Source organism: Strigops habroptila, chromosome Z (genome assembly GCF_004027225.2).
Source record: "Strigops habroptila isolate Jane chromosome Z, bStrHab1.2.pri, whole genome shotgun sequence".
Taxonomy (NCBI): domain Eukaryota; kingdom Metazoa; phylum Chordata; class Aves; order Psittaciformes; family Psittacidae; genus Strigops; species Strigops habroptila.
Genome location: NC_044302.2, coordinates 23,880,350 through 23,896,706, shown reverse-complemented (window position 1 = coordinate 23,896,706; position 16,357 = coordinate 23,880,350). Strand labels below are relative to the sequence as shown.

Below are 16,357 nucleotides of genomic sequence, written 5' to 3'. Positions count from 1 at the left end.
GTGAGTCCACAGGAGGCCACGGAGATGCTGTGAGGGCTGGAGCAGCTCTGCTCTGGAGACAGGCTGGGAGAGCTGGGCTTGTTCAGCCTGGAGAAGAGAAGGCTCCTTAAGGGGAGACCTTAGAGCAGCTCCAGTGCCTAAAGGGGCTACAAGAAAGCTGGAGAGGGGCTTTGGACATGGGCCTGTAGGGACAGGACAAGGGGGAATGGCTTTAACCTGCCAGAAGAGAGGTGAGGGTGGTGAGGCGCTGGCACAGGTTGCCCAGGGAAGCTGTGGCTGCTCCATCCCTGACAGTGTTCAAGGCCAGGTCGGACAGGGCTTGGAGTAACCTGGTCTAGTGGAAGGTGTCCCTGCCGATGGCAGGAGGTTGGAACTGGATGAGCTTTAATGTCCCTTCCAACCCAAACCAGTCTGTGATTCTATGATATGATAATCACATCTCAGCACATCGACTCAGGGGTGACCATCAGTCACAAGTGCTGTGCTGTGCACATGGCTCTCTTTTGCCCAGGGGTGGTGAGCTCAAGGGTGGGAGTGCTGCCAGGAGCCCAAAGAACTCGCTGGAGTAGGAGAATGTTGATCTCCCTCAACAGACAGAGGGCTGCTGCTTTCCATCCCCATGAACAAGCGCCTCATGCTGCTTTTGCCAGCGAGGGAGTGGTGGTCCTATTTTGTGCCTCTGTCTTCACGGACTTGCAGCATCAGACTTGCATTGCCAAATGCACTGACAAAAAGATGCTGGGGGTCTGCAGCACATTCAGGTCTTTGAGAACATTATTTTCTGATGCAGAACACAAACTGGAATGCCTTGAATACTCAGTATTTCAGTTACCCATACTCGGGGGGGAGGGAGGGACGCAGGATTATTCAGGAATAACTGCATAAATGACAGATTTGAATTACATTTTACTCCAGAGTTATTACACCTCTCTCGACTCACCTGTGCCTAATTTTGATCAATTCTGGAATGTCTCCAGCAAAGAGGCATCCAGTGGGACTCGGTGCTAGGCGTATGTCCATGTGCCATCACAACTGCCCTGCTTGCAGCCAGCCAGGAAACATTTGCCCTGGCTCTGTTTACAGGGGCATGTTCAGATACATAAGTTCGGGGCACTGTCACAACCGTGCTGATACTCAGCAGGACTGTCCTGTGTCCTCTGGCAGCTCCAGGAGTGGGATGAGCTGGGCAAACCCATCTGCAACAACTTTCCTGAAATTTAAGCATATGCAGTTGAAATTTCCCCTGATATTTTTCCTTTTCTACTTCTTTTTTTCATTCACTCAGTGGGGAGCATTTTAAATAAAAAGCCAATAAAAGCCACTCTATCTTTGTGTAAATAGGATATTTGCATAAAAAAGGGTAAAAGCTGTGCTTTGACAGTGTGAAGTGCTGTGTAGTGCTGAATTACAGTGAAATATCACCCCAAGGGCTTTCCTTTCAACCTGAAAAATAAAATCAGGAGATCATTCCCCTGATTCACGTATCTGTAAAAGGTCACAGTAATTACATAAGGGCTTCCTAATATTAATGCTTGTGACACATTGTCCTGAACCCAGGACACACATTCAGATATCATCAGGATGAGCCACTTCAGAGGAGCCTATAAGGTGGTTACTCCTTCCATCTTTAGATCAGATTTTTAACATTGTGCAACACATCAGGTATCAAGCCCCATAATGAACAATAAGGGTAAAAGAAGACATTAAAGAGCTGTGTATACTGACCCACGTTCTTTTTCAGAGTTTGGTGGGTGTATCCCTAATGTGCTTTAACAGCAGGACCTGCTGATATAAATGGTGCTTTGAACCTTATTTTTAAACAAATAAAAAAACCCCAAAACCAACAAACCAACAAGCCCAAAAGCAGAAAACCAAAAGTGCATTAATGGTCTTGAATTTACAGGTTTTGGAGTGGCAAATCAGAACAAGGGATGGTGCTGCAGCAGAAACTAATTTTGCAGTTCAAACTCTGGACCATAAATACAGCCAGTGCCTTGGGGACCTGCGTGGAAGAGTGGCAAGGTAAGGAATGCATCATGGCCCTGATTTTTATCTCCACTAGTCGATTTGTGCAGAGCAGATTCAGAGTGGGCATAAATGTACTTCACACTCATTTTATATCTCCATTTTAGTGCCAGATCTGTGCTTTCATGCTTTCCATGTTAGAAACATTACCAAGCCAGGGAAAAATAACTATATTTTCCTGTCTCATTCTTCATCACATGCTTAACATTTTAGGGACTTTTTTCTTCTCCAGTCTGGCTAGACTTCAGCTGAAGTAGTTATTTCCTCCTATTTAAACTCTCCTGTTATTTCAATAGAACTTCCTCTCTTGGAAAGTAGGCCTTGTTGAGCAAACTTGATTTCTCCTTTTGGTGGGATTTTAAATTTTCATTGGTACAAGTAATTGCACATATGTATCATATGTGGACTTCCATGTGGCATTCTGTAACATATAATGTTATGATCAAAAGAAAGACAAACTGAAATTCTGCTATGTAATATCAAGAGAACACATGTATTAAGAATTGTCTGAACTAATATATAGGGAAAAGTAAACATCAAGGAAGAAAACACCCTGAACTGGCATATTTTTAATAATTTCTTTCCTCCAGAGGCCAGTCATATGCTCTTTATATAAAACACTGCTACTGACATTTGTGGATAACACAAAACTGGTCAAGTGAGGACAAGATGGTAACAGAGACTAACCAGGAATATTGGTAATGTGGCCTGACTGAGGAAAAAATGTACTTTATAAACCCAACAAAAGACTGTTTCACAACTGAGTGTCCCCTGAAAAGTTTGGGGAATAGATCAGGTAAATAACTTCATGTGAGCTCTGAACAATGATGCGGCATCAGAAATGCCAGGAATATGGTCTTGGATGAGAGAAGCAGAGAACCAGTAAATAGGGAGGTTGTTTTAGCTCTATGTATGGCACAGAGATTGATACCAGAATACTGTGCTGAGCCTAGAGTCCCCTTACTGAAATTCAGAACTTGATAAGGTGTAAAAGAGAGCCAGGAACGTGGTGGTGGGATGAGGAAAATTTCTGGCTGAGAGAAGTATACATCTATGTATAGTCTATAGAAAAAAAAAAAAAATCCAGAGATGTCTTCATTTCCATGTGTAACTACTAGAAAAGAAAGGGAAAAAAAGAAATCACAGGATACTGAAAGACTCCAGACTACTGCAGAGAGACCCAAGAATCCAAAACAAGAAGATGAAGCCAACACATTCAAAGTTGGCAGGAAAAAGACGGGGGTTTTTAACCTCGAGGCTGATTAGCATTGGAACAAAGTAGGACGTGATTCTGCAAGTCTTCTGCTTCTGTTTTCAAATTCCGGTCGGCAGACTCTCTAGACAATATGCTTTTAAAAGCCATAACATTCCATGGGTGAAGCATCTCACTCTTCTTTCCCCAGTCTTTTCCTAGGCATGAATGCTTCCCTTCGTCAGCTCCACAGGGGTTTGCTCCCATCATCTGTGCTTAAGCATTTGCCTGCAGCAGAGGAGAGCAAAAGCATTTGGGGAAAACAGGGAAACAGGATAATTCTGGGGAAATAAATTACCAGTCCACTTTCACTTGTGAAAATTAAAAATGTAAAAAAAAAGAAGAAACAAGAGGTTGAGCACTCCTGGAGGTCCACAGCAATGCTTTCATGAGGTCACTCTTCCCCTTCTTTCCTTGCCCATTTTTCCAGTGTGCTGGTTGGCCTTTCCCACAGGAAGAAGGGAAGAGCCCAAAACACATATTGCACATAAAAACTATAATGAGGACATCAAAGTAATCATCTTATGATGCTGAAAACTGAGTCCTTAGACCCCATTTAGTTTTAAGGTAAGGAAAAGGAAAATAACAAGTTTTCTGGCTTCACTAGAAACTACTGGTATTAGAGAGTGGTGTTTTTAGCAGCAGCTCTAGCTATACTGTAATGCAGTTTTATGAGAATGGTTCCCATTAAGCTAAAGTGTAGCATAGTTTTATGGGAGTCATGAGCCATCAGCACTCTCTTGTTTTTCTTGCTGCTGAAGTTGCCCTCTGGAAATGCCAAACATCAATGGCATACCTGCCCCCAGCATCGTGGCGGAGGAGTGAGCCAGAGCTGACAGGGGACTGACATTACAGTGATGATTAATATTCTGATTTTTCAAGTTTCTTTGCTCTTGAGTTTCAGGATTTAAAATTGCTATGTGTATTAAGTAGAGCCCAGAGTGGCCAGAGACTAATGCATGTGTTCATGTATCTTACATTTACTGCATTAATAGAAAACTTCCAAATGCAAACTTGCGATGACAGCTTTCTTCTTGATTTGTAGGCTAACCTTAATCCAAGGCTATCTGGGATGAAATGAAGCCACTGCTCTTTCTCAAAGCAGGTGATTCATCCTCCTGTATTCTGCCATGTGTAAAGGATTAATGTGGATTAGCTCTTGAAATTCAAATTGTGTCTATTCTCTGTTTCCCTGAAAAATAGAATCAGGGAGATCTCTTGCCAGCTACTGATGTAGTTGTCCATTAATACTTGGACTTACATTTCTACACTGTGTAAAACATTTATGTGTCAAGTAGCAGTGATCTTTTTTTAAAAAAACATGCTTCAGCATCTCAGCTATAGTAGTATTCCCATCGGATTAACTATATATTTTATTTGTATTCTAGCTCTTAATAAGACTTCCTTTGGGCATGGGAATATGTATAATAGTAGTAAGAATTAGGTAATCAATCAACTGTAAAAACAGCCACTCTTCTGATAAATACTAATTCACTTCTCTTCAGCCTCACCGACAAAAGAATAAATGAATGCACAAATGAATGGACAGTGCACTGTACTCAGATGGTTACATTGTATTTCTGTACTTATTTTTCTCATGAGCATTTTTGTTGTTCAGAGAAAAAGTCCAACATAGATTTAGACAATAAAAAGCCCTGGTGTGTACCTGTGAAGTTACTAGACCCTTCGTAAATGCTAATTGGCAAGCGCAGCCAATTAGCTGTTCCTTCCATGACTTCGGAGGATAAAGCTCCTTGAATGTACAGCTTTATTCCCATTTCTAATTAAATGGTTTGATATAACCATCAGAGGCTTTTATTTCTTCATACTTTTTAATTTAAAAGCAGATCTAGGAGAATGCTTTCTGTATCCTTCCCAGTTCATCTGCACTGCTTCTTGCGTGCTTTCCAGCCTCTGCTTTGTATGATGGGAAAACCATGATCTCACTGCAAGCTGTGAATGTCTCCTAAGTGAAATACCAAATTAGAGCAAGATTTAAGCAACTCCTAAGTATCCCTGTTCTCTTCTGCACTCAATCTGCCAAACAACAATAATTCATTTAACTACTTTGCCATAACAGTGATATAAATTATATGAAGGGAAAATGAGATCTGAGCAGGCCCAGAGACTTAAGGCACACCAACGGTGCAGAGAGTCCTTGCGAAGCTTGCCATGTCTGCCAGGTCCCCAGGCAGGGCTCCAACCCCTCAGGTGACACATAATGCAGAATTAGTTGCATTAATTCCACACTTCAAGTCTAGTTCTAGAGCTTTTTGGGTCCTGTCTTCAAGTCCTTTATTTTTAAGTATTCTCAGATTAGAATATTCAGGTTTCTTTCTCTTGTAACTGAAGTTATGTATTCTTACTGCTACAGGTCCATTAATCCTTTCTCACTGTGCACTTCTTGCAAAGCCTTGCCAGTGCTGTCTTGGGGTGGGATTTTCCTAAAGCAATGGTGAGCCCCAGTCACCTGGTCAGTCACTGACCTTGCATTCAGCCTCAGCAGCCTTGTTTCGTTTGTGCCTGTATTCCCCGACATTCCCACCCCACAGGCACCTTCCATCCCCCCAGGTCCCCTGCAGCCTCTCCTCGCCAGCTCTTCTGTTGATTCCTAGGTCTGTAGCCAGAGAAGCTGTGACGACAGCCTTCTCCCTCTCCACATCCACGTTCACCTTGGCAGCTATTTTGTACTTGTTTTTCCAAATCAGCGGTTTCTTTTGATCACAGTTCTGGCCTTTCTACAAAGCCTTTATTATTTGCAATAACTTCTTTTTATTTCCTTGATCTACATGCTCTGTAGGTGTATCGCAATATCTAAGCATCGTCAAGAGATGACAAAAAGCTCTCTATTTAAACTGTCAAAATTTCTCTTCAGATCTTTTGTCTGCCAATAGCACCAGCTTTATTCAGTTGTGCTGCTTTGGAGGATAATTTCTATGGCATTTTAAAAATCAGCTGTTTCCCTCACTCAACATCTATTCAGTTATTTATATTAAATTGTGCATTACTTTGTGGCCTTAAGGTATTTTTTTCCCACACTCTTGTACTGCTGGCACTGGAACAGGCAGCTACTTCCAGGAGAACAGCATGAAGGAGGGTGGCAGAAGAGGAAGTCTGCCCTGCCCATGGCAGGGGGGTTGGAACGAGGTGATCTTAAGGTCCTTTCCAATCCTAACCCTTCTCTGATTCTGTGATTCTATGTTAATTATATGTATAATGTTATATTCATATTTACAAACACTGAAGAAAATCTTACTGCTTATATTTTAAAAGTATGCATTTTTAAATATATGTGCATATATACATATATACTATACATACACAATGTGCCTACGTGTGTGTATACACGTGAAAGACAGGGGCTGGAACAATCATTTGCTCTACTTGGAAGGTTAGCTGGTTGAATATTATTCAATCCCTGGGTTATTCAGTTAATGCCGCCACTCTCAAATTGTTCGTTTGTCCATTTCGAATGTGATCAGGTAATTTGGTGAGTGCAACTGTTTAAACAGCCAGTAGCAGTAGTTTAGATAGCAAATGGCTGCTGCAGAGGAGCACCGCCTCTGGCTGCCTCTCACTTCCTTGCCATCACTTCCAGCAGCATTTTAATGCACGGTAATGTCTGGAAGCAGATCGGGGATCAGGGTTATTGGAATGGGGAACCTATTTTGCCACTCACCAGAGTGGTCCTGAGGGGCTGGATTTGATCCAGCAGCAATGCATAGGGACTAGCACCTGCCTCCAGCCGCCCTCCAGCATCCCCTGGCAAAGGCTCTTGTCTCTTATTTGACTGCAGATGCGAAGCAAGCATTGCGAAGCCGTCGGGAGACATCAGTATTATCAGGCATGAGGCCCAGAAGACTGATAAAGAGATCTATGGCCTTCACTCTTCCCTCAAAAATTGTGTTGCTGATTTCGAAAAGAAGGTGAGTAGAGAAGCCTACAGTTAAACACCTTGTGAGTGGTGACCATGCACATACAGATAGTTTCTTTTCATAATTGCTGACCAATATTAAAGACTGATATGGAATTTAAACAGTATTTCAGGATTTTTAATAAAAAAATAAGTTTTCCTTGATACTGTGGAATCATAGAATGATTGAATAGTTTTTGGAAGGGACGTTAAAGATAATCCAGTTCCAATCCCCTGCCACGGGCAGGGACACCTTCCACTAGACCAGGTTGCTCCAAGCCCTGTCCAACCTGGCCTTGAACACTGCCAGGGATGGGGCAGCCACAGCTGCTCTGGGCAACCTGTGCCAGGGCCTCAGCACCCTCACAGGGAAGAACTTCTGCCTAAGAGCTCATCTCAGTCTCTCCTCTGTCAGGTTAAAGCCATTCCCCCTTGTCCTGTCCCTACAGGTCCTTGTCCAAAGCCCCTCTCCAGGTTTCTTGTAGCCCCTTCAGGCACTGGAGCTGCTCTAAGGTCTCCCCTTAAGGAGCCTTCTCTTCTCCAGGCTGAACAAGCCCAGCTCTCTCAGCCTGTCTCCAGAGCAGAGCTGCTCCAGCCCTCACAGCATCTCCGTGGCCTCCTGTGGACTTGCTGCAACAGCTCCATGTCCCTCTTGTGTTGTTGCCCCAGAGCTGGAGGCAGGACTGCAGGGGAGGTCTCCCCAGAGCACTCAATCATCTACCAGGATTGAGCAGATATGGGACATTCCATTTCTCATGCACTGTGGTGTTGAATATGATCTCATTACTGTATTTTGTCTGCATTTTCTGCTGCACAAGGCACAGTACCAGTCATCGTGTATCTTGCCTACCCAAGGTCCTCCTTTCCAAGGAAAAATTACTCATTATAGAATTTAAACAAAGATATCTTACCTGGAGTTCTGTCAAATGACACTGTTTGGACATCTGTCTCCTCAAATACCTTTGAAAAATAAATATCTTTCTTTTTCACCTGGAACCAGGGAAGAGAGCTGGTGTGTGTGTCAGAGTCACATTAAGCAGTACACAAAATCATAGAATCATAGAATCATAGAACAGTTAGGGTTGGAAAGGACCTCAAGATCATCTAGTTCCAACCCCCCTGCCATGGGCAGGGACACCTTGCACCAAACCATGTGGTCCAATGCTCTGTCCAACTTGGCCTTGAACACCGCCAGGGATGGAGCATCCACAACTTCCTTGGGCAACCCATTCCAGTGCTTCACCACCCTCACTGTAAAGAACTTCTTCCTTATACCTAATCTAAACTTCCCTGTTTAATTTTGAAGCCATTACGCCTTGTCCTACCACTACAGTCCCTAAGGAAGAGTCCCTCCCCAGCATCCTTATAGGCCCTCTTCAGATCATGTGGGAGAGAATCAGATACCTGGGATATCCCACAGGCTAGAGAGCGCAGGGCTGCACAGAGCTGGGGATGCATGCCCCAGCATGGGCATGGAGATGTCCTCCCCTGAAGTGGGGAGATGCTTTGAACATGGTCCACCAGGTACCATCTTAGTACCAAAGCTCCTGTTACTGTGGGTGAGCCTCTCCTTTCTTCACTCTTCTCGGGATCCCGTTAGGTGTTGGACAAACAAAGCTTTGCAACACACATGCGCTTCCAAGGATTTACCCCATGTTTTTTGCCGCCACTGGGGAGGTTTGAGTGGTGCCTCTGTCCAAATTAAAACAGCATTGCTTACCTGTGCATGTAATTGCAAAACCTGCATCCACAGACTTTGACTTCAGCAGGTTATACAACCTTGGTGACTCTGAGCTCAAGTCTTCAATTTTTACTAAATGAAATGGTGAGAAAAGCTTGGGTTTATGTAGCTGTGCCCTGATGTTATCTGTTTTTTCCATGCTTGCAATCATAACGCATATTTAGATGTCAGTGCTCATAATCAGGCTCATAAAGGCTATCTGTTGAATTCTCATTAGGTAATGCAGCTATTAGGGAAGATAGAGATTTCCACCTCTGATCAAAGCTCAAATTTAAAGACAGCCCAGGGAGATCAACATCACAAATTGCAACTTCTGGATTTCAAGTAGGTGATAGAGGGTTTTTCATTAGGATAATTCACCCTGAATGTGTTAGTGTGATGAACAGGTTGCCATGAAACAGTAAAACAAACCCTTTAATTAATACCCACTCAACACCTCAAAACACTAAAAGAAGATGAATGAAGATCTATGCCATAAAATAATGAAAATACATAATGAAAGTATATAATCTCCCAAGCTAATTTTTTAAATAAGGCACTAAATGACGCCCTGTAAGAAGAAAGGTATGAAAACAACTTTCCATACTCAAAAGAAAGGTACCAAATACAAAGACACTGTTTACCATTATAATTGGGTCTAATTTGTGACTTGCCTAATATGCAGAGATGTTCACTTACACTCTGAGACAGTTGTCCAGGGCAGGGGTGCTGCTAATGAAGAAAGGTGGGCACAAGGTTAAAGCAGTTATACAGGCTCATGTGCCCATATATTTGTGATTCATTTCTTACTTACCTAGCATATTTTTTCTATTCTAGAAGCATTTTTAGGGTGCCATTGTAATCTTGATGAGTTTTAGAGAGGAGGGAACTCCAGGGAAGGATGCAATGAACAGAAGTATCTGGCATCCATGTTCAGAACAATGCAAAACAGCCCAGCACTGAATAGCAGAGACAGCACAAATAATTTAAAATCTGATTATAATTATGGCGCAGTAATGATATTTCAAATGCAATAGTTCCACTCCTCAAAATGGTGATGTATTTGAATAAAGATTTATTTTAATTAAGATTTTATCTGAATTATATTAAATAGGCTAGAACTTTAAGCAGAAGGAAGTTCTCATCAAGAAAACAGAAAAAGGGATTGGGGTGAATGGGAAAATAACTGGTAAAGTGGGCAATGAATCAAAATTGGGAAAAAGGAAGGAGAAACAGGGAGACAGAGGGCAGTGGATGATGGAGATCAAGATGGTGTGAAAGGGACAAGATACGAAATCAAAATAAGAAAGAAGGAAAAATAGAACAATGACAGAAAAGAAAGAAATTGTAGAACTGAAGTAAATGCTGAGTTCCTCAAAAGTTAATGAGACCTTACTGAAATTGTCATCAGAAACAGGAAGCTTAAAAAGTGGAGGCTTTTTAGACAATGAGATGTGGTGACATTGTGTATTTAACCTAAAATCCAAAATACTTATTTACTAAATGTTGAGATTTTATTCCAGTTGATATAAAATTTAATTAAAATAGCATGCCCTTTGGGGAGTGTCTGTCTTCTTTTATATTGCTCCTCTGAAAGTCTACCAGATTTATATATTCTTTTTATAGAGCTTAAATAAAATTTAACTTCCAGAACAGACTGGAGCTTCTGCATAAAACTTGGCACGTTTAAACCAGCTTTAAAGCCCCGAGTTACCTCTTCTGCTGACATGCAGCTGTCTGGGACCCAGTCATCTTTGACAGCAGTTTGGCAGTTTTATTGTAAATGTAAGAACTGATATTGTTACTGAAAACCAGACTAATTGTAAACATATCTCAGGATCTCATCGGAGTTGTGCCTTGCTCAGAAATTTGGCGCTTCAGAGGGAAGTGGATGCTTATCTCTTGGGGTCAGTTAGGCTGGAATAGCTGCAGTCAGCTGCACAAAGTTAATTCAATTGCCAACAGATCCTGGTTTAGTTAGAAGCTTTTTTTATCCTTATTAACTTCATTTTCAGACCATAAGTGATTTTGCTGCTCTCCCCAATGCCCAGCAACACAGTCAACATTCAACAGAATAGCGTAGCTTCTCTATCCACTTCAGAGTTAATTCAAATGGGAATTAATATTTTTCAGCCTTCAGATATTTTCCTAAAGTAGATCACACTACAGAAATCACATTTTGGCATGTAGGTACAGCCTTCATAGTAAGGATTAAGAAAATAATTGACCTTAGGGCTTGTTAGGAAGTTACTGAGGAGATATGGAGTATTTTAAACAATTAAGTGACTCAAGACTCTTCCATAATGCTGATTAAGCCTTATTCTTTTTACTAAAGAAATAATCATCATTTTAGGTTGGCAAGTGTTCTAAGTGACTTCAGGGATCAGACACAGACTCATCGGAAGTGGACAGAAGCGCAGTTGGCACGGTCCGAAAAAGGTCAAGCCCAGCAGAGGCATCAGCTGCTTGACTCAGTGAAGGAAAGACTGGTAAGAGTTTCTAAGAGGGTGGCACAGGGTGGTTCGCAGCCCTGCCAGGAGTGGGAGCGAGGAGCACCGCTCCCATCACCTTGATCCCAGGAGGTACCAAATCATGCACACAAAGTGCAAGATCTAACACAAAACTAGGTTCCTCAGGACACAGACAGCCAAAATGGTGAGTTATGGAAATCATGTAATCATGGATTAATTTGGTTTGGAAGGGATACCTGGAAGTCATAAGGTTCAACTCCTCACTCAAAGAGAGCCAACATCAAAGTCAGGGCTTGAGCCTCACCCAGGAGATTTTTGTTTCTGAGGATGGAGATCCCACAGTGCTACGGGCATCCCGGGGTATAAAGTCTTCCCTGACTGTGGCTGCTCCATCCCTGCCAGTGTTCAAGGCCAGGCTGGACAGGGCTTGGAGCAATCTGGTCTAGTGGAAGGTGTCCCTGATGATCTTTAAGGTCCCTTCCAACCCAAACCATTCTCTGATTCGATGATCATGGCACCACTTCACATCTGCGCAACCCCACTGTACCCAACAGTGGCTTTTTCTAGCCTCAAGGTGAGCATCAGTGCCACCACTGAACACCACCCAGCTCCATTCATTGACAAGGTCAGATCACCTGTGCAAGTTCTGCCAGCTTTTAAACACAGACAAACCCTCACCATCTTGTGGTCAGTACATTAAAATGCAGCTCGTTTTGGTTCCACAGGAGCAGTTAGCACTTGGCACAGGACCAATGCCTGTTAACTAATTCCTTCACAGTTTTTAAAGCTTTTCCTTCTTTGCTGTGTGCAGCTTCAGAGTTCAAAAGTGACCTAAACATGATCACCATGTCTTAGCACAAGGATGAAGGCTGCTGATCAAATACCAAAATCAGAAGTTGTTTGGAACTACAAACACTCATGAACTTTAATCTCCATTTATTCTGCCTGATGGTGATGTCTTGTACTCAAGGCAACCAGCACTTAGTGTAGCAACGAAGATATTAAAAACATTTTTGACTTGTCAGCTGCTATCTCAAAGCTTCAAAGTTTGAATTCCCTTCCTCCACTAATAATTTTTGTGATTATTTTTCAGAAAACACACCAATATATGTGGTTATTCTTCCCTAAGAGAGACTGGTGTGCCAAAAAACACAGTTAACAGGAGTTAAAGATTTCAAAACCACTCTTAAATAGGTTGAATAAGGAACGCATTTGTTTTTCTGTGTACTCACACATGTACACAGATGCATGCAGGGTAATCCTCTGGGTGTCCTTTCAGTGGAGGCACAGCTCATCCCCCCGGCAGCTGAAGGAAACCTCAGCACAAACACTGGACAACATGCAATCCTCATGTAGCTGGTGGACCTGATGGGGTACGTGATAGTGATGGAGCTGTTCTGGGAGTGCAGAGCAGCATCTTGGTCATTCCTGGAGCTGACTCACTCCGTCAGCCACCAGCACAGTAATGTCTGTAAACTCAGAGTGTGTTCCACCACCACAATGAACTGTATTTAGGTTCAGACAGGTTAGCAGACACCTTCCTTGGAAGGCAGAGCCATTGCCTTAGGCCCACAGGACTCCCTTGGGCTGCAGGGGCTAAAGAAGGTTAGAATAATTTGGCCATATCAATCAGATTTGGAGTTGACCAGGGGACTCAGTGCAACTTGAAGACTAAAGAAGGGGTGGGCAGCTATGCTGAGCTCCCAAGTGGGAGAGGGCCCCTCAGTTTGGCAGCTTTTACAGGGCTCAGCCTCCTTATTCATGCCAGCAGCTAAGCTGGGTTTACATCACAGTGTTGAACCTCTTAGTTCAGAAAGCTTGGGCTGGAGATGGGCACACGAAAGCGATCTGAAACAGGTTGAAAAATGTGACAACAAATCACTGGATTTAAATGAATAAATGAATAAAGTAATAATTAGAAAGCACCTTTGTCCTGGCCCAGCCCAAATTTCCCAGTTTATTTGGTTTGTTGGGGAAGAGAGGATTGACACATCCTACAGGATACCAGGCCTCACCCACATTTACTCAGTGCTGTCATGCATGGGATTAGGAAGCAAGACTGACTGAGTGCATTGTTGGTGGGAGGCAGGTTAATGTGGGTGCAGGTGAAGTGTCTTACTACAAACCTGTGTTATGTATTTAAAGGAAAGAGCAGAAAAAAGAGCAGAGGAAAAGCTCCTATTTCTGTCACTAACGCTAGAACAAATGGATAAACCACAGAAGTACGAAAAGCAGTTGAACCAGATGAGAAGTGATGAAAAAAAACTGCATGAAAGACTCACCAGATTTGAAAGACAGATCTGGAAGGAGATTGAGGAAATCCAAAATGAACACAGATCAGGTGAGGATAAGCTTTCACACAACTTATTTTTAAAATAAATTTCTACAGTAACTTGCTGCACCAGAAGATACTTTCCAGTAAAGACAGAAAGACATTAAAATTAGTACTTGTCTCTCCGAAACCTCAAACATAGAGGTGTGTGGGTTAGCCCACTTGTCTTTGCAAACAGCCAGCATGACATCTGCACACAGGTTGCTTTTTCTTCCTATGAGTCTCAAGGTAAGACCATTTAAAAGGCTGTTCCGCAACCTGTTTTCCAGACTTTTTACAGCAATTATTTCTTCCTTTAGCAAGGTCCCTAACCTTTGTTGGAAGACTCAAGTCATTCCCTTTTGCAGAGATCCTGCTGCTGAGATCCTGTATGGTGGCTTTGTATCCTGTCCATCCTGTACTCCCCATTCTCAACCAACAGTAGCTGGAAAAGAAAGGAGCCTAGATGAGTTACAGCTACCTGACAGAGACCATACTTCGTGCAAGCAGATAGGGAAGCAGTCGGATAACATTGCTTCCAATTAACATTTAGAAGCTGCTTCTTATGAGAACAGTCACAGAAATTTATCTCACAGAGCATGAACTACTATACCAGTCAGATGATCAACTTTCAACAGCAATTAGAAAGGCTTTCACCTGGCACTAAGCACATGGTCTTCTCAAGGAGGACTTTTGCTCACTGTAATTCATCCTCTGTCACTCAAACCTAACATATTGTAACATCCCCCATTTGCAGCTGATCATGGAAACACAGTGGACACATCAGCTTATTCAGAAAAAAAATTACTCAGCCCTCTCTCCAAGGGAACAGATGGCTGAAATTCATTACACAAGGGCTTCACATCTTACATGTTCCCACTTGAAACTCAAGCATCTGGTTCTCATCTCCCAAGCTGGCTGTGATCAAGGACTCTTTACTTCAGCTCCAATTCCTTCATCATCTTCAACCCACCTACAAACCCTGCTCCAAAGCTGTAGCAAACCAAGCTCTAAATTAGCTAAGGTCTTTGTGCAGCTTGACACAAAGGGGACGCTTGGCTGGCTACAAGACCATCCGAGTAAGCACCAGACAACGCCTTGAAGAAAGCTGTGGCTGAGAAAACTAGGAATAAAGGATTCTGGTGCAGAAAGGAGAGAGTGCTTAACTTCAAATTCCTATCTGCAGAAATTAAGGACAGGTGAGATCTGTTTATATCATACCTTGGCCATGCTTGTGTTGAAACTCAGGTCCAAGGACTGCTCTTTCCCACGGCAGTCCTCTATAGCAGGGGCTGACCCCTAGAAAGGGGGAAAAGAGGCCACTGAAGTGTTGTGGAGCAGCATGAAGGGCACAGAGGCAGCCTCTAGGCTCTCTCAGCAGCTGTTAGTGTATAGATTGGCTTCTTGGAGATGAGAGACAGGTTTGGAATTTACAAAATTCTAAGCATTATGCAGCAATTTGGTTGAATGCTATTGAGACAAAATTAATCCATATTAAAGAACCGTAAAGAAAAACATGTCATCAACTACCATGTTACAACAAGCGCTGTAAGAAAAAAAAAAAAAAGGAAGAGAATTAATTTTAATCCACTGTTCGGCTGCTTGCTGGCTAATAAGTTAACACCTATGTGACACACTAAATAAATGTAAGTAACTACCATGCTGCAATTTGAAAGTTACTTCAATCTGGGAACAGCTAGGTAACAGCAGCTGACATTCTGTTTTTACAGGCTTTATTGACAATATTTGATGGAACACTGGTCCAAAAAAAGGTGCATCAGGTGCTCTGTAGCTGTGTTTTGCAAAAGAAGTCTGTGTACACATCACCACCTCTCTCTTTTTGTACACCAATTAAAAAAACTCCTAAAAAAACCTCAAACCAAACAAAAAAACTCTAAAGCTTAGTGGAAAAAAAAAAATACACTTCGAAAGCTGACAATACCATTGGTTTTAAAGACAGATAGTATTTTCTTTCCTCCACACCACAAATCTGATGTCAAATGCAGTTTACTGCTATGCATAATCATGCTTGGCATTATCCAATGTATTGGAAGATACCATTCCTAGAGCAAGGAACTTGCAACCCAAGCTGCTAATGCACGTCTACGGTATTCAATAAAATGATGAAATAGGGTGGATTTAATGTGCTCTGTGTTAAATGTGGGTAAGAAACCTTTGCAAAGGAAAGAATCTTTAAATGTGGTAAAAGCAACCACTATTAACTTGATTGTTCCTATTCTTCTACCAGGACTTCAATCCATTCATGAGTCTCTGGAGCTGCTCAGACAAATACACAACACAAAGATGAAACTTGAAAAAAAGAAAATTCATAAAGACATGAAAAAGGTACAACGGAAGTGACCTGGAAGGCTGAACACCATGAGCAAGCCTATAATAATAGCTCTGATACATATACATATATATGTAGCTCCTCAACAGTCATTTTCATGCCAATTTTATGACAGAATTGTAAATGTAGAAGAGAGGTTAAATTTTAAGGATTAACTTAAAATTTTACAAACATTTAATACAAAAAGTATTCATATTATTTAAAGGACTTTAAGAAAACAAGTACTCACTTACTTAGCGTGGTTAGCCCAGTCCTGCCATAAGCTGCATCAGTTTTAGATTGCTGTAAAGATTTAAATCAGGCCTAGTAAATTTG

General features: G+C 42.2%; 1 protein-coding gene across 1 annotated transcript in view; it reads left to right on the top strand.

Annotated features, from left to right (window-relative positions):
• FAM81B (family with sequence similarity 81 member B) overlaps positions 1–16,053 on the top strand; it is a 50,430-nt gene extending 34,377 nt beyond the window's left edge. The window contains exons 4-9 of the mRNA XM_030512682.1: positions 1,904–2,022; positions 7,074–7,203; positions 9,149–9,255; positions 11,264–11,399; positions 13,527–13,722; positions 15,941–16,053. Of these exons, the coding sequence (XP_030368542.1) occupies positions 1,904–2,022; positions 7,074–7,203; positions 9,149–9,255; positions 11,264–11,399; positions 13,527–13,722; positions 15,941–16,053 (801 nt within the window). The remainder of the gene's footprint in view (positions 1–1,903; positions 2,023–7,073; positions 7,204–9,148; positions 9,256–11,263; positions 11,400–13,526; positions 13,723–15,940) is intronic.
• The last annotated feature ends 304 nt before the right edge of the window (positions 16,054–16,357 follow it).